The 26,565-nt window shown below is 34.7% G+C and overlaps 1 protein-coding gene across 2 annotated transcripts in view; it reads right to left on the bottom strand.

Annotated features, from left to right (window-relative positions):
- The window catches only part of LOC114339787 (sorting nexin-13), a 236,149-nt gene that overhangs the window by 83,720 nt on the left and 125,864 nt on the right, over positions 1-26,565 (bottom strand). For both annotated transcript variants that reach the window (XM_028290473.2, XM_028290474.2), the window contains 4 exons: positions 23,990-24,371; positions 21,666-21,943; positions 18,861-19,003; positions 17,067-17,285 (listed from right to left, as the gene is read on the bottom strand). In XM_028290473.2, the coding sequence (XP_028146274.2) occupies positions 17,067-17,285; positions 18,861-19,003; positions 21,666-21,943; positions 23,990-24,371 (1,022 nt within the window). The remainder of the gene's footprint in view (positions 1-17,066; positions 17,286-18,860; positions 19,004-21,665; positions 21,944-23,989; positions 24,372-26,565) is intronic.

Raw genomic sequence — 26,565 nt, 5'->3', positions numbered from 1 at the left:
ATAAAATGACTAATTCTAAGCAACTTTAAGTCAATACTTTTCGAGTTATTTGCAAGTGAATATTTCTATTTTTAACAGAAAAAAACGCGTTTTTGGACGGTTTTTCGGAGATAACTCAAAAAGAAAGTATTTCAGCGAAAAAAATATTCTTAGCAAAAATATAGCTTTTAAAAAACTTAAAAATGGTGTATGCCTGAGGTCTACAGACCCAGTAGAAGCAGAGTTTTAGTTAATGAAAAGTAGGTTCTTCTTCATCAAATTCCAAATCGAATAGTTCAATGTGAAATAACGCAAAAATGTGGCACTTTTCGGGGAAAATTCATTTCAACTGTTTTAAAGTGTTTAAAAAAAGTTTTATTTTTGTTAAAAAAAAACTTGTAACATTAAAAGTAAGTGAGTTACGCTCAAAATATTGTTGGTCCCTTTTATTTTTTGGTAAAAAATCGCGAAAATCACCCCAAAATTAGCATCACAAATAAATTTTATCATTACCACTTTACAAATTACTTTGTTTATGTATTATTTATATGATCTGTAAGCTTCATCGATTCAAAATGTTTATTTTTGAAAAAGATGTAGTTAAAATGGCTTGAACGAGTAACTAATCACAAGTTTAGGCAAATTTTGAACAGCCATAACTTAACCAATTTTTGTCTAACAAGAAAACAAAAAGCAAAAATATTCAGAAAAGCAAAACGTACATTTTATTACTCTTTAAGATTTTTGGTATTACTAATAATTTTTAAGTTAATTCCATGAATAATTCAATTTTTTTTCAAAATTAAAAAAAAAATGTTTTATTTTAAACCCAATTTTTTTCAAAAATGAGCGCTTTAAACCAATGAAACTTGTAGATAATATAAACAATACATAAGTAAAGTAACTTGTGAAGCGGTAACAATTAATTTTATTTGGGAAGCTAATTAGGGGGTGATTTTCGCGATTTTTGTACCAAAAACTAAAAGGAACGAACAATATTTTGAGCGTAACTCACTTATTTTTAATGTTAGAAGTTAGAAGATGTCAACAGTAAAAACAAAAATAAACCTTTTTTTTAAACACTTTAAAAAAGTTGTAATGAGTTTTCCCCGAAAAGTGCTCTGTTTGACAGTGGGCTCTGAGTCTGCAGACCTCACGCGTACACCATTTTTAAAAATTTTTAAAGTTTTTGTTTTGTTAAAAATGAACATATTCACTCGCAAATAACTCGAAAAGTATTGACTTAGTGAAAAAACTCTATAGAACAAAAGTTACCTAGAATTAGTCATTTTATCCAATTCCCGGCCTATTTTGAACGTATATTTTTTCACTCCCGAGAAAATATTTTTCACCCCGTGTTTCCCCATTTTTGTAAAATGGAGGGGATGTAGAATTGTAAACTTTTTCTTATACAATAATAGACAATTTCAACTACCTATTCCCAAATTTTCATCCTTCCTTTATTTTTTTGGAGGTTTTCGTAAAATTTTGTGTTCCCTGATCGGGCTATTCAGCTTCATCTCTCTTCACCTGTGGTAATCGTCTAGCTGTTTGACGAATTGGATTGGCATTACCAGTAATATCCATTTTGTGTTTTACAACGGTAGTTCTTCCTGTCTTCCCTCCTTTCGGTACGAGGATATTACGATATCGTTCAAGAAACTACCTTAACTTACTTTTCTCTGCCTGATTTAGAGATTGGCCACCACCAACTCAGGTCATTTGGTCGAATTTGTCGTTGGAATTATCGGATGCTGTCGTCTGACGGATTATGGATGTCACAGGTACACATATTCATAATTTTATCCCTTTCTTGATGGCCACTGGGCAATCATTGACATTAATAAGTCTTACAGGAATTTCTTTAGAAGAAGTAGCCAATTCTTTTCCAATAATAATCCTTCGGCCAACGTTCTTGTTACGGTTCAAAGAAACTTTCGCAATATCACAAGAACTTTAATTTCTAACGATTTAATCGACAAAATCACAGAAACACTCCTGTTCTCAAACATACATTTCTGGATCAAGGCCTTCATCTATCAGGAAAGTATTAAGCCGTTGGACTAATTCAGCCTTTATCCCAACACAATTTAGTTCTCTATTTTTCAGTTCCCGTCGTAAATCGGTCACGTTTAAATCGCCTAGCATAAATCTTAAACTCTTAAGGCCATTTTTTTTATAGAACTTATTTAAATATCCCGCTTATGATACCAATGTAATGTTTTTTATTATAGCAGGGAGTGTAATTATAACAGGGAGTGTAAATTAACTCCGCCGTTGCCTGGTCCCAAGTCCAGGATAAGAAAGGAGGAGGGTTAAGCAAGGGACTAACTATTTCTTCTTGTAAAAAACATAGTTATGAAAACGAAGCACATGCCTCGGATAAGGACGGATTTTTTAAGACGACAAAAGCGACGACAAAGGACAATAAATATAGGAACCTGGAACGTACTAAGCCTATATCGGCCTGGAGCCCTAACTCAGGTGGTCAAAGAACTTGAATCCAGAAACATGAACATAACTGCCTTACAAGAGATTAGATGGACTGGAGAAGGCACACTAAAAACTAATAAATCAGTATAGACCAGGGCACATCTGTAAAAATTTTAGTACATTTGGACGTTGAGAGGTGACTCAAATTTTTTTGCAGAAATTGCTTGAAAATAACTCAAATAATAATATTTGAGTTAGCCTCCCTCTCAAAAACGTCCGGAACATTTTTTAAATAATCAAAATGTCAAAAAATGAAGGAAAAATTCGATTTTTTTCTTCGTTTTTTGAATATAACTTTAAAAGTATTCATTTCCGAGAAAAGTTGTACTGACATAAAAGTTGCGTAATTAAATTTCCTACAATATAATTGGTTAAAAATTTAAAAAATAGTCACCCTTGTTGCAAAATAGCAATAATTGCGAAAAAACCACACAAAAACAAGTATTTGCAGTTTACGTTTTTCAACCATTTATGCTACACTTAGGACCTTCATATTTCAACCAAAAAAACTTTATGATGCAGTAAAACAATGCTGTAAATTTCATTCAGATCGGTTCAATAGATTTTGCAAAATAAAGTTTGCAATCCACCTTTCGCAAAAAAAATCATTTTTTCAAAATGTTACAGGACTGAAAATAAAACAGATAACAAGTTGAAATTTGTTTGGCTTATAGAAGTGTACTGTACCTTTCATTTCCAATGTGCAAAACTAAAATCGATTAACTACCACGGCGTCAGGAATTTTCTTAAATAAACATTAATTATTGGTGCTACGCGCAGGACAGCGGATAGTTTGCTCTGATTGGGCATTCCAATGACCTTTGATAATGATTGATACATTTTAATTTTTATTACATTTCGATATAAATAAATAAATCTGTTTATTGTAAAATAAAAACACATACTCTATCCTTTGAAATAACACTTTTTTTAGCAAAAACTTTCTTTGTTCACATATTTTAACTTAGAGAATAAAAGTTTATTATTTTTAAACATATTCAATTGTTTAAACAATATTTCACAAACAATAATAAGATTAGTTTGATTTTTGTGGAATTAAAATATTAAAATACAACAAAATATAGAGTAAGAAAATAATATATTAGATAAAGATTGGAAGAAATTTTGGTGGAAATCAACTTGTGTGAATCGAACACTGCTGTATTGCGCGTAGCACCAAAAATTAATGTTTATTTAAACAATTTCCTGACGCCGTGGTAATTAATCGATTTTAATTTTGCAAATTGCAAATGAAAGGTACAGTACACTTCTATAAGCAAAAAAAATCACCTTGCTATCTGCTTTATTTTCAGTCCTGCAACATTTAAAAAAAAATGAATTTTTTTTTGCGAAAGCTGGATTGCAAAATTTATTTTGCAAAATCTATTAAACCGATCTTAATGAAATTTACAGTGATGTTTTACTATATCATAGAGTTTTTTTGGATAAAATATGAATGTGCTAAGTGTAGCATAAATGGTTGAAAAACGTAAAATGCGAATACTTGTTTTTGTATGGTTTTTTCGCAATTATTGCTATTTTGCAACAAGGGTGACTATTTTTTAAATTTTTAACTAATTGTTTATTGTAGGAAATTTAATTACGCAACTTTTATGTCAGTACAACTTTTTTCAGAAATGAATAGTTTTAAAGTTATAATCAAAAAATCAATAAAAAATCGAATTTTTCTTTCATATTTTGACATTTTGATTATTTAAACAATGTTCCGGACCATTTTCAGTGGGAGGATAACTCAAATATTATTATTTGAGTTATTTTCAAGCAATTTCTGCAAAAAAATTTGAGTCACCTCTCAACGTCCATCTCAAAACAGATGCGCCCTGGACTAGTAGTATTTTTCAGCGGAAGCGAACAGGAACATCAATTCGGCACTGGCTTTGTAGTCAAGGAAAGTCTTGTGGGGTCAGTCTTAACTTTCAAACCCGTTAATGAAAGACTCTGTTATATCAGACTCAAAGGACAACTACATAACTATTCCCTAGTTGCTGCCCATGCACCGATAGAGGAAAAGGAAGAGCACGTAAAAGATAACTTCTATGAGAAACTAGAGGAACTGATAAATAATCTCCCCAAACAGGACATGCATATTATCTTAGGAGATTTCAATGCAAAGATTGGGAAGAAAGCAGCGTACAAACCAACAATAGGTAACCATAGTCTTCACGATGTCAGCAACGATAATGGAACAAGGTTAATAGACTTTGCAGTGTCCCACAACCTACTAATAAAATCGACAATGTTCGAACACAAGAAAATACACAAACAAACATGGGTTTTCAACGACGGCGTCACAAGATATCAGATCGATCATGTTCTAGTAGATGCCAGGAGAGGTAGTAACTGCGTAGACGTAAAAAGCCTAAGAGGAGCTGATGGAGACACGGATCATTTTCTGGTAAAAACGAAGATAAGGACAAGAATAGCGTCCCAAAAAACACACAAGAATATACCAACACAGTTATGGAATACCGAAGTTCTACGTGTTAGTGAGACAGAACATAAATTTCAAAAGGCTATAAAAATAGCTCTAACACAGACAGAGGACTATAACAACATAGACTCTTGGGCTTGGGACATAGAGCTTGGGAAAATATAAAATTAGCTCTGACAAGCGTATCAGATGAAATACTAGGACACAAAAAGAGAACAACAAAAAAATGGTTCGATGATGATTGCCTGAAATCCATAACAGGAAGAAATATGGCTAGAATGAACATGCTACAAAACCCCTCGCACAACAACAATGAAATGTATAAACAAAGAAGAACAGATACAAGAAAACTAATGAGAAGGAGGAAGAGGGAGTATCAGGAACAAATAATCAGAGATATAGAAGAAAAAAGAAGGAACAAACAAGCGAGACAGTTCCTCAAAGGAGTTTCAGATATCAAGACCGGGTACCAAGCAAGAACAGGAAACTTCCTTCAAAACGACAGCGGGCAGCTTATCACTGACGACAAGGAAATCCTAAAAACCTAGAAGGAATACTTCTATCAACTATTAAACGACCAAGCTAACAGAAATACATCAAACACAGAAGTACATACAGCTGAAATAGAAGACCAATACCCGACATACGAAGAATTAATACAGGCAATTAACAAACTTAAAAATAATAAGACACCAGGTAGCGATGGTATACCCGCAGAGTGCTTAAAACATGGAGGAGAAGCGTTGTACAGTTCTATATATAAGCTAATTCAAGACATTTGGCGAGAAGAAACAATGCCAGATGAATGGAAAGAAGGAGTTATTGTACCAACACACAAAAAAGGAAACAAATAGCAATGTATTAACTACCGGGGAATAACACTCCTAACACCACCTATAAAAACCTTGCAAACATCCTGCTAGAAAGAACCAAAAAATACACAGAAGAAATCGTTGGAGATTATCAATGCGGATTTAGACCGGCCCGCTCTGCTATTGACCAGATATTCACAATAAAACAGATAATGGAAAAATACCTATAACGAGATATTAAATAAAATCAATGAAGCAGCTTATGAAGCGCTCGGCACAGTGGAAAGGAACAAAAAGTTGTTCGCTCCATTGTGGTGGACAGATGACATTGCTAATGCAGTACATAACAAGAAACAAGCGTATCAAAAATGGCTGCAAACAAATGACCCAGATGATAGACGAACGTATGCAAGATCAAACAGAGAAGTAAAAAATCTAGTAACGAAAGCAAAAAATAATTCCTGGGAAAGTAAATGCGAAGAGCTCAACAAATATATAGGGTCAACAAGATCAAGAGAAGCATGGAAAACGATAAAAAATCTGAGAACAAACAGAAAAGAGACTAGTAGAATAGATTTAATAGAAGAAAGATCTTGGATCGCACATTACTCGCAACTTTTGACTGAAACAAGACCGCAATTCACGAACATCAGTACAACAACATATGAAGTAGAATACGATGAAGACGATGAAATAACAGTACAGGAAGTCGAGAATGCAATACGAACTCTAAAAAATCGAAAGTCATGCGGACCACAAGGAATACCGAACGAATTACTTAAACACAGCCCACAAGTATTACGAGAATTACTTGCGCATGTTTTCACCTTATTCTATAAAGGTCATGATTTACCATATGAGTGGACAAAAGCACATATTAACAATATATACAAAAAAGGAGATAGAAAAAATTGTTCAAAGTACAGGGGGCTTAGTGTCATAAACTCACTCTTAAGACTCTATGGAAAAATAATAAAAAATAAAATTGAAAAAGAGATGACAGATGTAGAAGAACAAAATGGCTTTCGTGCAGGCAGATCCTGTATGGACAGCATATTTTCTATAAAGCAAGTTATTGAGAAAAGATGAGTCCACAACCTTTCCACCCATATAGTTTTTATTGATCTGACAAAGGCATACGATAGTGTACCACTTTCAATGCTCTGGATAGCAATGGAAAAACAAGGAATAAGCAAAAAAAATATACAAGCAGTACAACAGCTTTACAAAAATATGACGGTAAACATTAAAACTGGAAACAAATTAACGAGAGAAATTCCTATTAGTAAGGGCCTAAAGCAAGGCTGCTGCATAGCACCTACACTCTTTAAAATATATTTAAATGAGGCACTCTCACTGTGGAGAAGAAAGTGCTGCAATATGGGCAACCCAATCGATGACGATAGATTGTACACAATACACTTCGCTGACGACCAAGTCATTCTAGCTGAAGACGAGAGTGATATAGACTATATGCTCAGAAAACTGGAAGAGGAGTACACTAAGTGGGGCCTTACAATTAATATACAAAAAACCGAGTACTTAGTTGTAGGAGAAACACCAGAACGTCTACAAATTGAAATGAGAACTATAAATCCAACAGAAGTCTTCAAATACTTAGGAGTCCAAATATCTTCAAAAGCAGGGAGTAACGACGAAATACATTCCAGGATTGGCCAAGCAAGATCAGCCACCAGACAGCTACACGGACTATTGTGGAGTAATAAAATAACAAAAGAAAATAAAAGAAGAATGTATAAAACAATAATAGAAAATATTGGGTTGTACGGCGCTGAACTCTGGGAAATCAACCAAAGAAACAAGTCAAAAATCAAGGCGATGGAAATGAACTATTGGAGACGATGTTGCCGACTCACTAGACTTGATAGGGTGAGAAACGAAGATATTAGGAGACAAATGGAAATCGATCTAGATATAATAGACACAATCGAAGCCAAAAGACTTAACTGGTATGGACACTTTCAGAGAATGCCTGAAAATAGATGGCCGAAAAAAATAGAAAAATGGACTCCACCCACAAGAAGAAAACGAGGTAGACCAAGACGATCCTGGAGAGAAGATGTCGAAGATGCAATGACCGCCAGAGACTTAAAAACTGAAGATTGCTTCGACAGAAATCGCTGGAAATTAGGATGCGAGAAGCGACGACAGCTGTAGAAGACTCGCTTATTATTATTATATTATGGAAAAATGCAGGGAATTTGATCGTGAGCTTCATCAGATGTTCATAGATTTTAAACAAGCATTTGATAGAGTATGCAGGGATAGACTGTGGACAGCCATGCAGGAACTTGGCTTTCCAAAAAAACTAGTCAGGTTGATACGGGTGTGTATGGAACAGTTACGATGTAAGGTGAGAGTTGGACAACAATACTCGGAGACATTTGAAATAAACAATGGGCTAAAACAGGAAGATGCACTTTCACCACAACTCTTCAATTTAGCTCTGGAGCACATAATCAGAAGTGCAAGAATAGAAAAACCCAATACAGTATTTCATCGAGAAGGACCAAACTTACTACTGGCATTTGCAGACGATATCGATCTAATAGGTAACACACGATTAAGGATAAAGGAGACTTTCGTGAGGTTCGAGAAGGAAGCAGAGAAGATGGGGCTCCAAATCAACGAAAACAAGACGAAATATATGTATATGAGCCGCAATAACCAAAGCAGAGACAGAATTGGTCAGAACATCACCATCGATGACTTTAACTTTGAGCACATTAGAGAATTCAAGTATGTTGGAACAACAATAACTGAAGACAATAACGGATCAAAAGAAATAAACAACAGGATACAGGCCGGCAACAGATGTTTTTTTGCCCTACAAAACCTTATAAAATCATAACAATTAACAAGACGTACGAAGATACAAGTCTATAAAACAATCATACGACCCGTTGTGATGTATGGAAGCGAAACGTGGACGATAACAAAGGCAAACGAAGAGAGACTACTTGTTTGGGAAAGAAGAATCCTAAGGAAGATCTTTGGTCCTTTGCTGGATGAAGCATCAGGACGATATAGGATAAGAAGTAACAAAGAGCTCGAAGAACTTTACCCAGACGCCAACATCATAAAAGAAATAAAGTCCAGAAGACTCCAATGGGCGGGACACCTCAGAAGACATTCTGACCAAAGAACAGTAAGACTGGTGTGAGAGGAAGTCCCAACTCGAAGGAGGCCACGCGGACGCCCTCGACTCCGGTGGCAAGATAATATAGCAGGAGACCTAAGCGCGATGGGCGTAGAGTGTAGAGAATTGGATGGAGGTTGCTCAAGACAGAAAACAGTGGAGGCATGTTGTCGAGTCGGCTAAAACCCACGAAGGGTTGTAACGCCACGGAGTAAGTAAGTAAGTAAGGGAGTGTAATGTTTTACCCCTAGATACGATAGGCGATATAACCAGAAGCCTAGGCAAAAATTAAAAACAAAAAAGTATGGGAAGTTTCTGTAAAAATATGTGTTTAAATTTCTTAAGAGCGTAGGCGCAAAATTTCGGGTCAATGCTTTTTAAATGCACTTATTTTTTTCGAATCCTGAGAAAACTAATAAGTATTCTTAAGAGCACACAGTAGCGATCAACAGGTAGCAACAAACGCGGTCCAAGATTGCGAAAGTTCTGCGAACTTTCAAAAGTGAGGCAACAGTGCGTCGGTAATTCGACACTGACAGTGACGTTTATACTATCAAAAACTAGTTATTTATGAAACAGTTCGTGAAGTATGCTTTTTGCGAACGCACGCGATTTTTAGAGCACGAGCCACAACGGAGCGAGTGCTATACATCGCGTAAGTTCGCAAAAAGTACTTCACGCACAGTTTCATACAATATTTTATCTACGATAAACAAATAAAAAAACTGTAACTCTTCGTCACTAGAATTCATTTCTATTCTACAATTTTTAGAACTTTGACATTTAAAAATCCTAACTACTTTCAAACCACAAAACTGTCTAAAATTTTGTTGTAAGTCATTGCTCATATTGTCATCACCATGACAACGCCAAAGTTAAGGATATTTGATTATATAAAAGTGTGCCAAAAAACCCATTGAAAGTGTGCGAAAAAGTAAATCCCATTTAAAATACATTGTTACTTCACACACACTTTAAACACACTTTAAAGACAGTTTTCATAAACTAAAAACTTATACATAATATGACATAGAGTAGATAAAATAATTTTTATACACATGGGCGCGAAATGTTGCCAAGTCAGTGACGTTCGATTTCTTTTACAGGGGTGATAAAGAAGAGAAAATTGAGTGTGATTTTAATTTCAAATATCTTATTCAAAAGAAACTTTTTGTTTATTCTAAGGGACTTAAGGCATTCGGTAATAATGTAATCTTTCATTCTGCGTTGAAATTTTTCAAAAATATTTATTAGTTTCTCAGGATTCGCACAAAATGAATGCATTTAAAACGAATTGGCTCGAAATTTTGCGCCTACGCTCTTAAAATTCCAGCTTAGCAATACAACAAATTAAATACAATATAAATGATAATTTGACGACAAATGAAACAAGATAAGTATATTTCGCATATTGAGTCAGTAACGCAAAAGAAAAAGAGAACAACAACTTAAGTACGGATGTTTGTGTCCGATTAAGTTGATCTTAAGCTCCTTGTGGCATACATAATTACGTAATTTACTGTTTTGTTTAGGCCATAATTTTAGTTTGAAATTAATTTATTGACGATTCGACTTTCACTTTGGACGTCGTTATCGAAATACAAATTATAAATCAATTAGACAAACTTTGTTTATGTTGCTTGGTAAAAAAATTATTCTAATAATTTAATCTGACTCATTCATATTGATAATTCAGACATATATCATACATTTTAAAGTATACGACTTTAAAATGATATTGTCAATATTTATGAGTTACAATTGTAACTATTTATAATGGGAAATAAGCCACAATATTATTAAAAAATGATTTTTATTAACGTTTCGACGCCCAAATCGGGTGCCGTTGTCAAAATACAAAATACTACTATATTATTTGTATTACTAATTAAATACTACTATATTATATATTCAGTAGTATTTTGTATTTTGACAACGGCACCCGATTTGGGCGTCGAAACGTTAATAAAAATCATTTTTTAATAATATTGTGGCTTATTTCCCATTATAAATAGTTAAAATTGTAAAAATGCCACAAGAAAATAGCTTCAGAACAACATTTATGAGTTACGTTCCTGGTACGACTTTATTGAAAGATAGTTCATTCGATTACATGAAATCAACTTTAACTCAAAAATATCCGTCAGAAAAATCATAACATGTGATTTGTCTTCAAAAAGACAACCACATGTAATGGTGACAGTAAAATTCTCATGTTAGTGATTCCATAGTAAATCACGAGGAAAAACCAGGAAAAAAGCTCATGATACTATCCCGACATTGTAAGTATTTGGTCTTATATTCAGTTTACTCTCAAAATTAACACCAAACTCTGATTTTATATGTATGTAGGATTGTAAATAGTTTACCTTATATTTTAAATTTCCCTGTATATCATTTTTCCTTGATTATTAGTAGAAATACGAAATGAACGGCCGTCCCTTAGGGCAGCTGTGTGGGCGTATCTAATCGCTGTGTTTATTTTCGATCGTTAAAGATCAACAAGTAGCGAAGTAGCTAGCTTGACTAATTTTTGTAGTTTTGGGTTATTGGAAGATGTCGGTAGACAAGACAAGAGGGTTTGCTTTAGCGTAGGGAAAGAGAACGAATACATTCAGTCGATTATAACATCACAGCGACTACAGACGTGCTCTTAGGGTTAATAAGACGTAAAAAGACGAATTGAGACGGGTATTATATTGATTAGACGCAAATTATCTATAAATACATTACTTGTTTGTAAGAATAAGAACACGTAAGATTTTAGTCGCAATTATACATTTCGTCAATTTAATAGTATCAATAATTTAGTCATCTATTTTATTAATTAAAACTGTTAAACATCAAACGGACTTTTATTACGATTCTCTTTAAAGAAAACCTACATATTGGGGGCTCAATCACGGATCTAAGAAAGACAATTTCGTCGTTAAGTTCGCGAAATACCGTAAAGTGACGTGTAATTAAAAAATCGGCTCAGGTGACGTGGCGTAATTTTTGGAAACTGTTTATGACTGTTCGGGAAACGTGGAAACTGTTGGTGATTTTCGGACTTTTTTTAAACTATTGGTGACTTCCGGACTTTGTGAACTGTTGGTGAATGGTTGTGTTGGTGGAGTAGCAGGCTAGTACAGTGTAGACGACGCTGTTAGGCAAATACGACGGCTGTTTGGGCAGTGACGACGACGACGACGACGACGAGACGCAATCATAGCAAGCAGTATTACCAAGGAGAAATCAGGTGTGTTTGTTCCAATATTTTAAAAGTAGTCAAGACATTTTGGTCTGGTGTCTGGAAATTAGAAATCTGACCAAAGATTATTTTTTTCGAGGAGCTGTGAACTGGAACTTTGACGATAAACGGTGAATGTTGAGAAAGAACTATTATAAATTATTTAACGATTAACTTCTTTTTGTTTTTTTCATTGTTTCTTTTTGTTTATTTATTTTAAATCATAACTTTGTTACTATTTGTAGTAAATATTGATAATTTTGGAGTAAAAGCGACTACAATTCTACAGTTCACAATAATACAATTTGCACACGGGAAAAATAATCTAACTTTTTACTTAAAAGATAATATCTTTTTATTTTTATTTTTTTTATTTTTTATTATATACTTTTTTAAAATGCAGTCTAAACAAACTCTTAACGATTTTCCAAAAATTAGTTTAAACCTTAGAAATTCGGCATTAAGTTCTGTTAAGGCCTTGCATGTTGTTGCATACGGTGATAAAGGGTTGCCGCGACAAACAAGGAAGAACTTGCGGAATTTCACAAAATTTTCGTGGGATAAAGAATCCGAGGAATATTCCACAAAAATAGAAGACGTGAAAAATAAACTAAGTATGCCGGACTTAGTAGGAGTTTGCCATGTTTTGGTTCTGAACTACACTGGTTCAGAGGACGATGTGATTGAACGTATTTGTTCATTTTTGAACGACTTCAATCTTGAAGACGAGACTGACGATGAAGACGAAGACGCTAGCGACGATGACGGTGATAAAGACGTTTATCACAGGGAAAACGGTAAAGACGTTACCGAAGACGATGGCAATAATGAGGATAACGACGCTAATAGTGATAAAGACGCTTATCACGAAGACGAAGAAGAAGGTAAAGACGTTACCGAAGACGATGGCGATAATGAGGATAACGACGTTAATAGTGATAAAGACGCTTATCACGAAAACGAAGAAGAAGGTAAAGACGTTACCGACGACGATGGCGATAATGATGACAATAGGGAAGATAAAAGAACGACGGATTTATTCACGAGGAATAGATCAAAATCAAACAAAATAACGACAGGCAGACTGAATGATTCATTTGCCTTAACTTTTAGAGACGTAGAGGACAGTATAAGCAAGATCGCTGATTTTGAAGAAATTTCCAATCTGATGGGATGGAATGATTGGCAAATGCTAATTTTTGCTAAACGATGTCTAAAAGAAATCGGTAGCGGAGGAAACATCGAAAATGAAGTCATAATGCAATATATAATTGAGGAAATTATGGAAGACCCGGCTAATAAAGTAATACTTTATGGTGCCAAAAATTTCATTGACTTTAAAGAGAAGATTAAACTGTACGATGACTTCTTTATAAAAAACAATATTTTGTTTAAATACGAAGACGGCAAGGAAGTGTTAGTCATTCCGAAAAGAATGCAAACAGAAGTAATTAGAAGCTTACACGAGGTAGGATATTTTGCTGTAACGAAAACACAAGATTTAATTCGAAGAGAATGTTACATTCCAAATCTTAGAGAAAAATGGAGCACTGCATAGGGAATTGCGTTAAATGTATACTTGGAAGCAAGAAATAAGTTATAGAATGCATGAAGAGCCATCAAAAGGATTTCGGAAATCCGCTCCGTATAATATCTGACAGAGGTACCGTATTTACGGCGAAGCAATTCGAAGACTATTGCGAACAAAGAAGCATAAAGTCGACGCCGTTCGAAGTACTGTTCGGAACGAAGATGAAGAACAAAGAAGATCTGAGGATGAAGGAGATTATAGAACAGGAGATAATTAAACAATTTGATGAAGATAGAGAGATGCTGAGAAACGAGAGTCGACGTCAGTTAGTCAAAATTCAAGAGGAAAATAGACGCAGATATGATCTACGAAGAAAAAGGCCAAGAATGTACAAAAAGGAGAACTTAGTGGCAATCAAGAGAACACAGTTTGGTGGAGGACTCAAACTGCAGAAGAAATATTTAGGACCGTACGTGGTAGTATAAGTGAATCCAAATGACAGTTACGAGGTAAAGAAATCTGGATACCATCAAAGCACTTCAACGTGTGCAGAGTACATGAAGTCGCGGATAGGTAACTAAACGGAATTCGGGTCGAATTCGAACAGGGTGGCCGAATGTAGGATTGTAAATAGTTTACCTTATATTTTAAATTTCCCTGTATATAAATTTTCCTTGATTATTAGTAGAAATACGAAACGAACGGCCATCCCTTAGGACAGCTGTGTGGGCGTATCTAATCGTTGTGTTTATTTTCGATCGTTAAAGGTCAACAAGTAGCGAAGTAGTGACTAATTTTTGTAGTTTTGGGTTATTGGAAGATGTCGGTATATGCTTTGAACCAATTTTAATTGGGTTGTTTCACAGGAAAAAGGAGATTAGCCTAAGAGGGTTTGTTTTAGCGTAGGGAAAGAGAACGAATACATTCAGTCGATTATAACATCACAGCGACTACAGACGTGCTCTTAGGGTTAATAAGACGTAAAAAGACGAATTGAGACGGGTATTATATTGATTAGACGCAAATTATCTATAAATACATTTCTTGTTTGTAAGAATAAGAACACGTAAGATTTTAGTCGCAATTACACAACACTTTTACATTTCGTCAATTTAATAGTATCAATAATTTAGTCATCTATTTTATTAATTAAAACTGTTAAACATCAAACGGACTTTTATTACGATTGTCTTTAAAGAAAACCTACATGTATGTTATTTTAAAAACAAAAATTACGCGATTAAGTTATTTTATCAAACGTTTAAAAACCTCATAATTTCGGAATATACTACAGTGGAACCTCGATAAGTCGGATTAATCGGGACCGCGGTCGATCCAGGTTATCGAAAATCCGGGTTAGCCGGAGAATATGGTAAAAATTAATAAAATACGGTACTCTTACAGATAAACTTAATTATAATTGCCAAAAAAATGAAATACTTATGTCCTGTACATCTAAATTACGTACAGTTTTATACATTATTGTTTATGTCTTGGTAAAAAAAATCAGTCAAAGTGAAAACATTTTTATTTTATCTGATGAAAATCGATCCGGGTTAGTCGGACTTCCGGGTTATCGGAGGCCGACTTATCGGGGTTCCACTGTAATATGTTTGTATGGGATTGAGTCACAGTTGTTGGTGTAATGAAAATTACATTTCTTAATTAACTATTATTTGACATTTCGATTTCCACTCTGGAAATCGTCCTCAGAAAATCAAAAAGAAAAGACAAAAATCATTTGTATCGAAAGTACACATAACCTAAAAAACAGGTTATGAGATTTTTCCCAGAATTTTCAAACCTAATTTTCTTTTTAATTTTCTGATGACGATTTCCGTGTGGAAATCGAACATCAAACAACAGTTAATTAAGAAATGTAATTTTCATTATGGAAATTGAATATTGAAATAATTATCAAGAAATAATATGTAGCCAGCGTGTACCAGACCAGTGGAGGACGAGTATAACAATACCTATACACAAGAGAGGAAACAGCAAAGACCCTAGCAACTACCGTACCATCACCTTGCTGAGCACAACTCTTAAACTCTTAACAAAAATACTTGCCAATAAAATAAATGAAGAATACACAATTAGTGAGGAACAACAAGGTTTTCGGAAAAATAGGTCCACAATAGACGCCATATTCATAGCCAACCAAATTGCTGAGAAAGCACTGGAATATAATAAACCTGCATTTACGTGCTTTATAGATCTGACTAAGGCTTTCGATTGTGTAAGATTGGAAGATGTGCTAAGATGCTAAAGGAGAAAAATCAGCCCAACAAGATGATAAAGATAATTAAAGACATTAATACGAAGAACAAAACCAGAATAAAAGTCGAGAATGAACTAACATCGGAAGTAGAAATTAACTCGGGAATCAGACAAGGGGATAGCTTGAGCCCATTGCTTTTTAATTTAGTCATGGACAAAATCATAGAAAATATTAAAGGTACTGGAAAAGGATATAAGATGGCGGAAAAACAAATAAAAATCCTCTGTCATGCTGACGACGCAATCTTAATCTCCGATAACGAGGATAACCTACAGCGAATGGCACAAAATTTCAATACAGTGGCGAAGAACTACAACATGAAAATATCAACGGCCAGGACAAAATCCCTGGTAGTGTCAAGGGAACCCATAAGATGCAAATTAGTAATTAACAACGAACTAATTGAACAAGTCTCGAGATTCCAATATCTGGGAATCGAAATATGTAGTTATGGAGATGTTAAAGAGAGCGTCCGAAAGCAAGCAAATAAAGCCAATTACGTGTCAGGATGTCTGAGGGATGTCATCTGGAGAAACAAAGATATGAGGCTGGAAGGGAAAGTACGCATATACAAATCATGTGTAAGACCGATCATGACGTACGCGATAGAAACAAGATGTGACACAGCAGAAACCAAGAGGATACTGAAAACATCAGAAATGAGAACGCTGAGGTCAATAACTGGGAAAACACTGAGAGACAGAATACCGAACGACAGAATAAGAGATCTCTGTAATATACAAGATATAGTACGGTGGGGAAGACAGAGACGACGAGAGTGGAATCAGCATCTGACGAGAATGGACAGCGAGAGAATAGCCCGTATAGCCAGGGATTCGAAGCCAACAGGCAAGAGACCAATAGGAAGGCCCTTTAAAAGGTGGCGAGATAGCTGGCAGTCAACATCACAGCTACGAATACAAGCTCAAAATCGGTAAGGAACAGGCCAAGAGGCCTATTATAAGAAGAAGAAGAATTTTCATTACACCAATAATTTTGGCTCAATCCCATATACACATAGCACTAAATTAAGTAAACATGCCACAAGGAAACAATTTTACAATAAACAGTTTATGCAACTTGTTACACTTGTTATTAATATAGTAGTTTAATTATATAACCTTACTGTAGTTGATATTGGTCCTCCATTTGCTTTGTCATAATCACCTTGCTCAACAAAAGTCATCAATAAATCCTTAAGGCCGTGATGAGCGAATATCAGATTAGTTTGACACAATTCGTTCATGTATGAACCAAGCATCTTCATTCGTCTTTCTAATACGGCTCGATCCATATTGTGAAATGTTTTCTTACCAGGAAATGAAAGTTTTGATAAATCGGGAAACTGAAAAGGACTAGTATAGGTAACGTAAACAATTTCTAATCATTATTATTAGTTCAGTCAGTGAGGGTATTTGGCTCCGAATTCCATCCTACTGCATCCAATTACTTGATATTTTCACTGTAAGTACGAAATAGCTCAAGAAAGAGAGTCTACCCTATGCCGATGTGCGCTTCTCAGGGGTGGAAAATTTTTTGCTCAAATCAACCACGAGTGGCTATAGAACCTAATGCTACGCCAAAACTATTCTATATATATTTTTTGAAAACTCAATACTTTTTGAGTTATTCGTTGTTGAAAATTTGCCAATTTCATTGAAAAATAACACCTTTATTTAACGAAACTATACAGTGATGTGATACACCTCTATTTAACGAAAAAAACTATACAGTGATCAGCGCGCTAAAAACCGACAAAATAACGCAAAAGATGGAAAACATTAACATTGCGAAACAAAAAGAGATGAAACTAGTGGAGGTGGAAATTATCGTTATTAGCGTATAAATTAACATTACATTACATAGTTTCCCACCTTTAGACGTATCAGAGGAGTATGACAACTGGCACTGTGACAGTAGAATTTTATAAAATACTCCTGTCACAGACGTCTAAAGGTATGAAACTATGTAATGTAATGTTAATTAGATATACATTTATAACGATAACGTCGGGGCCCGACGTAGCTCAGGCGGTAGTATGCTTGACTCGAGTGCTGGTAGGCCGGGGTTCAAATCCTAGCGCCGGCAAGAACAACTAGACACTTTTAAAATGTCTATAGGCCCCAGGTCGACTCAGCCTGAATAAAATGAGTACCTTGGGTAAAACCAAGGGTAATAATAGGCGGTTGAAGCGTAGCATTGGCCCTGTTACCTTCCTTGTACACCGTAGGCCCTAGATATAGCAGACTACCCTGCTGTAATCCCAAAGCCGCGTCAGCCGTATAAAACGGGAGACTATTATTATTATTATAACGATAATTTCCACCTCCACTAGTTTCATCTCTTTTTGTTTCGCAATGTACATATTATGTTTTCCATCTTTTGCGTTATTTTGCCGGTTATTAGCGCGGTTATCACTGTATACTCCATTTTTGTAGCTTATGAAAAACCAAAGAGATCCATTCCTTCATACATCTTCCAGTTATAATACAAAAAGAGATATGGTAGGCAAAATAAGATTTTTTTGGTGCATGCTCAAATCAGTGTATTCGATTTAAAATAACAGAGAAATGGTCGATTTTAGGGGTATAATGCTACAAATACTTTTTGTAGTGCTTGCAAAGGCCTTTAAAACGAGTACATTCAAACATTCATGTTAAATGTCGATTACATTCAAACTGAGCGAGATGGTGCAAAAAAATTAGTTCATTTTACTACTATTTTGGTCAAAATAACTACTTCAGTAGTTATTTTAACCAAAAAAATTTCCACCCGCGACAAAGGGTAGGAACCACCCCCAATATAAAAGCGCACTTCTGCATAGGGTAGACTTTATTCCCAAAATCTTATTAAAATCCATGCAATAGGATAGAATTCGGAGGTCATATCCTGTTTTTGCTCTCATTGACTGGCGTAATACCTTTTCTTTCACTTTACAGTAAAGATCGTGGAAATCACTGTATCTCCTGTAGATGTGCCACTCCTCTTGATACCCAGTATCATAGGATTGAGAAACTCTCATAGCGTATATTCCAAAAGTTTTACCTTTTTCGCATACGATACCTAGAAAGAAACTATTTTGAAACAATATAGAAGATGTATAATGATACTGTTTGTGTGTATATGAGACATACTAAGGGCCAATTTCTCATATCGAGTTCAACTCCAGTTTAACCTGAACTTTTAGTGAACGTCAGTTTAAAGTCAAAATCCTCTTTCTCAATTCACGTTCAACCGATGGCAGTTGTAAACTTGAACGATGCTTGAACGCTGGAATTCGGCCGTTCAAAGATTTCTGAACCCAGTTCAGATGATTTCATGGATTACGCATGCGTTGTATTAACACGAAACGCTGTAATAATATAAATATAATCTATTTTATTATATTAAGCTTAACGATAAAAGATAACATTATTTTTGTTTTTATAACATTTATTTATAATTATTAAAATTACTATTTGACTATAAATACTTACATTTAACTTTATTCAAAAACAGCATAAAATAGGTAGTTCAAAATGGCGACAGTTTTTTACCTTTTGCCATCTATTGGCATTTCTCGAAAGCTGTAGAACGTGCACTGACATAAACGTGCAATGAGAAATGCATTCCAAACAAAACCGAAGTTCACCGGTGAACCTGGTTCAACTGAACCATAGATTACCGCAGGTATGAGAAATCGACCCTAAGTGACCATCAGAAGAGAAAGTCATAATAGGCAACGGAGTAACCAGGATGATCCTAAGGGGGGTTACAACTACTGGAAGGTCTCTGTGGGGTATGAAATGATAATGGTGTTTGGCGTATAGCGCTCAAAGTACATTAAAATGGGGGAATATAACCCAAAAACCCCCCCTGGTGCCAACCACTGATAATAGGTGATTTTAATACACATATGGGCCAATCTAAGATATAAGAAGAAACACGGCTCCAGGAACGAACCATGGCCGATGAGAAACGCTGTGGACGGTCGTTCGCCCACCTAAACTCTACAATCTCTACACAGACAGGATTTCTCTCACCGGCCATGGTTCGCTCCGGGAGCTGTACACGGATAAGGAGGCTTTGGAATTAGAAATAAAGCTGGAGATGATATGCTCGGATTAATAACGTCATTCCCGGTCAAACACATGGCAAGATGTATATCGGACGGACATGTGCTAGTAGGGCAGAATTACTGCTGAAACTGAAAACAAGCACGAATCAGCTCAGATTCTCAGGTGTCCTCACTGGGCATGCGCCAGTTAAGGGTCACCTGCATACAATGAGGCTGTTTCATGGAGACTTGAGCTGCCGACTCTGTAACAGAGAATCTGAAACAGTCAACCATATCTTGCATGACTGTGAGGCATTGGATCGGAGGCGGCAAACACTTTTCGGAGACATCGAAGTGACTCCAAATATATATGGCACCCACTCACTAGACCTGTATAAGCTGGTACAGAGTTCCAGAATTCTGGAATAGGTTTCATAAAGGAATGGAAGATGTACAATAAGCCAAGTGGCTGCAGTACGACCGGATCTCAACAGACGGCTTCGCAAAAGTGGACAAAATCACTCCCAAATAGATTATTTCATGACAAGACAAGAAGGTACACGTGGATATAAGGACTGTAAGGTAATAATTAGTGACGCTGAGTTAATAACTCTATAAATATTAACAACATATATGTAAGATATGCAGATGACACCGTGATTATGGCAAGCTCTGCTGAACAACTCCAATTACTACTAAACAAAACAGTTTCTATGAAGAATATGGACTAAAAATGAATATAAAAAAGACCAAATACATGATAATACTTAAGAACACAAAATACACAAGCAAGCATACATTTGGGAAATGTACCGATAGAAAGAGTTGATAAACCACAAATACCTAGGAACCTGGATTTCAGACAATAATGATCAAACAACAGAAATAAGGGCCAGGATAGAGATAGCAAGAATGCTTTTGTAAAAATGAAAACAATTATCTGCAACGTGTTTGAAATGCTACGTGTTCTCGATACTGCAATATGGACTTGAAAGCTGGCCATTAAAGGGAGAACACATAAATAAGCTATAGGCATTTGAAATGTGGTGTTACAGAAGGATGCTTAGAAAACGAACACGGAAGTATTGAGAGAAATGGGCAAAGAATACGAAATAATAAACACAATAAAAATAAGAAAGTTACAATTCCTGGGACACGTAATGAGGGAACAGCAATATGAAATGATAAGACTGATAATATAGGGAAATATAAGAGGCGGAAGGAGTATAGGAAGAAGGAGAGTGTCATGGTTGAAGAATTTAAGGGACTTTAGGGGACTGGTTTAAATGCAGTTCTATAGAACTCCTCAGACAAGCGGTAGATAGAGTAAAGATAGTGATGATGACATCCAACCTCCGATTGGGAGACGGCACTTAAAGAACAAGCGTCAATAACATAAGTTGCTTATGCTGGAAATCCGAGTAAAAAGTGAAAGGAAATCAAAATATCGGAGAGGACGTTTATTTGTCAATTTTATTCAAAATAAAGTGCTATACCTACAAATTGTAGCAATTAAATGAATATTGTTTTTTTTTCACGAAAATTTATAAACCATAGTTAAATTTCTAAACAGGAATAAAAAATGTTTAAGAAGTCTAACGCAACAAATTGCCGTCACACGCTCGTTTACGTAATTATGAAGGGCGCGATCGTCTGTATGTTAAAAATAATAGTAACAAAGTACCTTACCAGTTTCAATAATGTTAATAGTAATATTAAAGTTTCCACTCGCAAGAGCCTTCTCGTCAACTTTTTTCTCTTTTATTGCGCCAGTTTCGTTTGTAGGGGATTTATTTTCTTGGCTGGAATTGAGTGGTTTTATTTCAGATTCATTCTTTCCGACCGTCATCGTTACGTCGCTCAACGATCGGACGTGTTTTATGTTTTTGGGGTTATCAATAACCGTTAGGAAATCCATTTTCTTAGTTGCAACGGGGAAAGGGTCGGTGATTTCCAGACATTCGTTGCTACAATAAAAGTAAGTTTATCAAGCTGTGGTCACAAGGTAGTTTACTTAGTAATCTGAATGCTAATTTAATCTCACAATAATAACAATAAAGTTAATTAACACACAAATGAACCAAACATATTAGATCACAAGGTACAACACATTAGTTAGATACAAAAAATCACAATCTTACATTGATAGCCACACAAGTGATGAAAAAAAAATTTAGGAATACAATAAACCGGCATGTCTATGTTTCGTATTGTCTGTCTAAATTAAATTAATTTAAATTAAGAATGCAATCTAAGCGCCGTAATCCAATTACTTTATACAAGAAGAAGACGAAAAACAGGTATAAAAATTGGCCCAACAATAGTAGGTATGATAGAATTGATCCAAAAGATGGCATAACCCAGACATCCAAAGTGAAAGTTATCCTCCAACACCAAATTGTTCTATATGGTCCACATAATGTTCAGAAAAAAGTCACACCATTTTGAGCGTCGGGTTTGGGGGGAGAAATCGGTAAATTTCTTTTAAATTTTATGTAGAACATTTTTGTATAGAACATTGTTTACGCTAAAGCATAGTTTTAGAAATATTGACGAAAAACGTAAAAAACTATTAATTTATCGATTTCTCCCTCATCTCCCCCCAAACCGGATGCTCAAAATGGTGTAACTTTTTACTGAACAATATGTGGACCAATTTGGTGTTGGAGGAAAACTTTTACTTTTGATTTTTAGCTTAGGCCTTTTTTTGGACCAATTACTACTACTACCTCAGTAACTTTGAAACCGTTCATTGTAGAAGGATTATGCATAGGGCCTTTTTTATTTCAAATTTAATGTAGAACATTTTTGTATAGAAGGTTGTTGATACTAAATCGTATAGTTTTAAAAACATTTACGAAAAACGTAAAAAACTACGAATTTACCGATTTCTCCCCCCCTCTCCCCCCCCAAACCCAACGCTCAAAATGGTGTGACTTTTTTCTGAACATTATGTGGACCATATAGAATAATTTGGTGTTGGAGGATAACTTTCACTTTGGATGTCTGGGTTTGGGTCTAGTTATACAAATATCTTATTACAATAAGATATTCCATCTAATGATTTTTGCGTTCATCTTTAATTAATCTGATTATGAGGAATCAATTTAAATTCAGGTTTACTGCTGAAGATGGTCGATGAAAAAAGACTTTATACTAAAGACATTATTTTTCATGTAGAAGTACCTCTTATAGTTTGTCACACTTATTTAGAAACATCCTCTATAAAAATTTCAATAATGTTGAAAAATTTGAATTTTGCGATAAATTTTTTGTAAAAAATAACATGTAGGTAATAAAAAGACCTACAAATTAAAAGAAAAAAGAAGTTTCTACGATGATTAGAACCGAAGATATCTTCAAAAACGAAATATTACGTTTCGATTTTTTTGTGCTTATGTTCAGGTCTAGGGGTTTCAACATTTTTTGATCTTTTTTGGGATGTACTTGAAGGAAAATAGGGAAGAGAATCAGTTTAAAATTGAATCAGGAGTCAACACGATTACAGAAATTACCGAAAAATGATTCTTCGTTAATTTGGCCATGATGCCCCACCTATAACATCTGAAAAATAATCAAGGAGATAATTTGTCACCCAATAAATAATATATTTTTTTGCATTTTGTTCGGCCTAAATTTTTTTAAAACAAAAGTTTAAATTTCAAAAAAAAAAAATTGAATTTTGCTCCAAAAATTTTGAAAAAAAAATAATATGCTATATAGGCCATAGAAAATACTACATAATAAAAGAAAAAAGAAGTTTCTACGATGATCAGAACGGAAAATATTGCCAAAAAACGAAAAAACACGTTTGAATTTTTTGGGGGGTTATGGGTCGAGCTAGGGGTCTAAAATTTTTTTTGGTCGAATACTTTTTGATGTGGAACAGCATGGTATTTTTATTTTTGGATTTTGGAATATCGCTGGGAGCATTTTTCACTATCTTAACCGGCGAGACCCTTTGATTACAATTGGACGACTCCTGTATATTAAGATTTTTTTTCAACCCTTACCTATTAATACTAATTACATCGTCTTCAGAGTTCGGTTGTTGGAGGAGATCAAGTTCTTGTAACAATTTAACATAACATTTGTTCTTTTTAAACAGCGGTAGATGTTTACTTTCCAGCTTCTCGTACGTAGCTTCTAAAACTCCATCAAACCAGGTTTCCGAAGGCGTCTCATTGAGATTACGAATCTTGAAGTGTAGTGCCTGTATAAGTGCGGGTTTTATTTGTACTCTTTGTTCAATCTTCTCTCCTAAGTACTGGTCGTATATACTTAGCGCTGTCGAACGGATATTCTCATAAATAGGGCCAACTGATTCAGTAGTGCCTTTTATTATTTTTGTTAGATGGAGATTTGAGAGTTGCTGCTCAACGGAAACTTTCCAGCCTAAAATATAATATTTGATAATAATATGATCAACAACTTTTACTATCAGTTTTGAAATATACTTGAAAAAACTATTTATATTAAAATACATTCACCGGCACAAAATTTAGTATTTGTACTCCGATTTTCAAGATTCTTGTATCAGTTTATAGGTACATGTTTTGGTGTCGTTTGTTATTATTTCGGTAACAAAATTTTTTTGCTTAGATGGCAATATAAGGGGGTGAATGGAAGCGTTGCATTTTCTTCTAATTTTAAAAAAATCTGTAGAAGAATTGGAGGACTGATTTCGTTACATACTCCGTTTGTATTATCCTGGAGATGTTCCTTAGATTTTGCTTTTTGAATTATCCGAATATCTATTTTCTTGTAGCAGCTGTACAATTTTTTGTAAATAAAAACACCGATTGACTCATAAACATAAATATCTTAAATATAAGTTAGATTGATAAGCTTAGAATGGTCCGCATGCAGCCCAGATCTCAATCCTATTGAGCATTTATGGGACGAATTAAAAATAGCTATTTGCCGTCTCCTAGGCCTCCAGAAAATTTGGTACAGTTATGGCCCCTGTAGAGGAATACCGAGCTATTCCCCAGGCAAGGATAACACATCTTTATTCGATGTCAAACATAATGCGAGCAGTCGTTGTTGCAAGAGGTGGACATACCCGCTATTACATTTTTTTGTTTTGTTGGTAATTTTGTTTTGTGTTGTTAATTTTAGTGCGTTTGATATTTTTAATTAAGTAAACCTTCAAAGCAGTGTTTTTATTTACAGCTTAAAAAAAGAGATATTCGTATAATTCAAAACACAAAATCTTAGGAATACTTCCAGGATAATATAAAAGGAGTATGTAACAAAATCAGCCATCCAATTTTTCGACAGAATTTTTTAAAGTTAGGAGAAAATACAACGCCTCTATTCACCCCCCTATAGTGGCATCTAAGCTAAAAATTGTTGTTACCAGAATCATAACAAATGACATGAAAATATGTACCTATAAACTGATACAAGAATCTTGAAAATCGGAGTACAAATAATAAAGTTATAAAATGTCAAACTTAATAAAAAATTTTGGGTGGCGGAATTTTGTGCCGGTAAGTGTATATTGTATTGTGTTATTATTTTTCATAATATTTTTCCTAGACATCACTTTACTTGATGGTGATTTACCAAACAAGCAGCGCATTCCTAATGATCTGAAACAGTAGGTAGTGAAAAACAAGTGGCAAAAAACAGAAAATTAACTCTATACATAATTTTCTTACATTCTAAGCAGTTTTTAAGTTAGTAAACAGCCAAAAGCGTAAAATATATATCATCAAAGATAAAAATGGAGAAGTGATAATAGAAACAAAACAAATAATTAAAAGATGGAAACAAAACTTTGAAGAACCATTAACGGATATAAACCAAGACGATATTAATGAAGAATAAAATGACATATTGAAAGATAACACAGAAAACTCAATAAACGAGGAAGAACTAGAATAAGCAACAAAATCGATGAAATGTGGAAAAGTACCTGAAGTGGATAGAATAACAGCAAAAATTATAAAAAAAACATAGGAAAAAATGGAGAACAAATATTACTAAAAATAATGAATAAAATATGGGAAAATGAAGACATCCCGAAAGATTGGAAAGGGTCACTAATAGTACCCATATACAAAAAAGGATATAGGAGAGAATGTATTGACTACTAAGGATTGACATTGCTATGTACATCTACAACTTCTTCTTAGGGTGCCTGTCCGTTCCGAACGTTGGCGATCATTCTGGCTATGATGGCTTCGTTGGTTGTTATACGGAATAGTTGTTTTGAGGTCTTTCTATACCATCCTCTCAGGTTAGCAAGCCAGGATATTCTTCTTCGTCCTGGGGCCCTTTTTCCTTCAATTTTACCTTGTAAAATGCACTGGAGTAGTTCGTATCTGCCTTGATTTCTCATTATATGTCCCAAGTACTGCAGCTTACGGCCCTTCACGATATTACTAAAAATAATGAATAAAATATGGGAAAATGAAGACATCCCGAAAGATTGGAAAGGGTCACTAATAGTACCCATATACAAAAAAGGATATAGGAGAGAATGTATTGACTACTAAGGATTGACGTTGCTATGTACATGTACAACTTCTTCTTAGGGTGCCTGTCCGTTCCGAACGTTGGCGATCATTCTGGCTATGAT

Source organism: Diabrotica virgifera, chromosome 4 (genome assembly GCF_917563875.1).
Source record: "Diabrotica virgifera virgifera chromosome 4, PGI_DIABVI_V3a".
Classification (NCBI taxonomy): domain Eukaryota; kingdom Metazoa; phylum Arthropoda; class Insecta; order Coleoptera; family Chrysomelidae; genus Diabrotica; species Diabrotica virgifera.
Note: the sequence above shows the minus strand (reverse complement) of the source record. Positions and strands in the feature narration are given on the sequence as shown.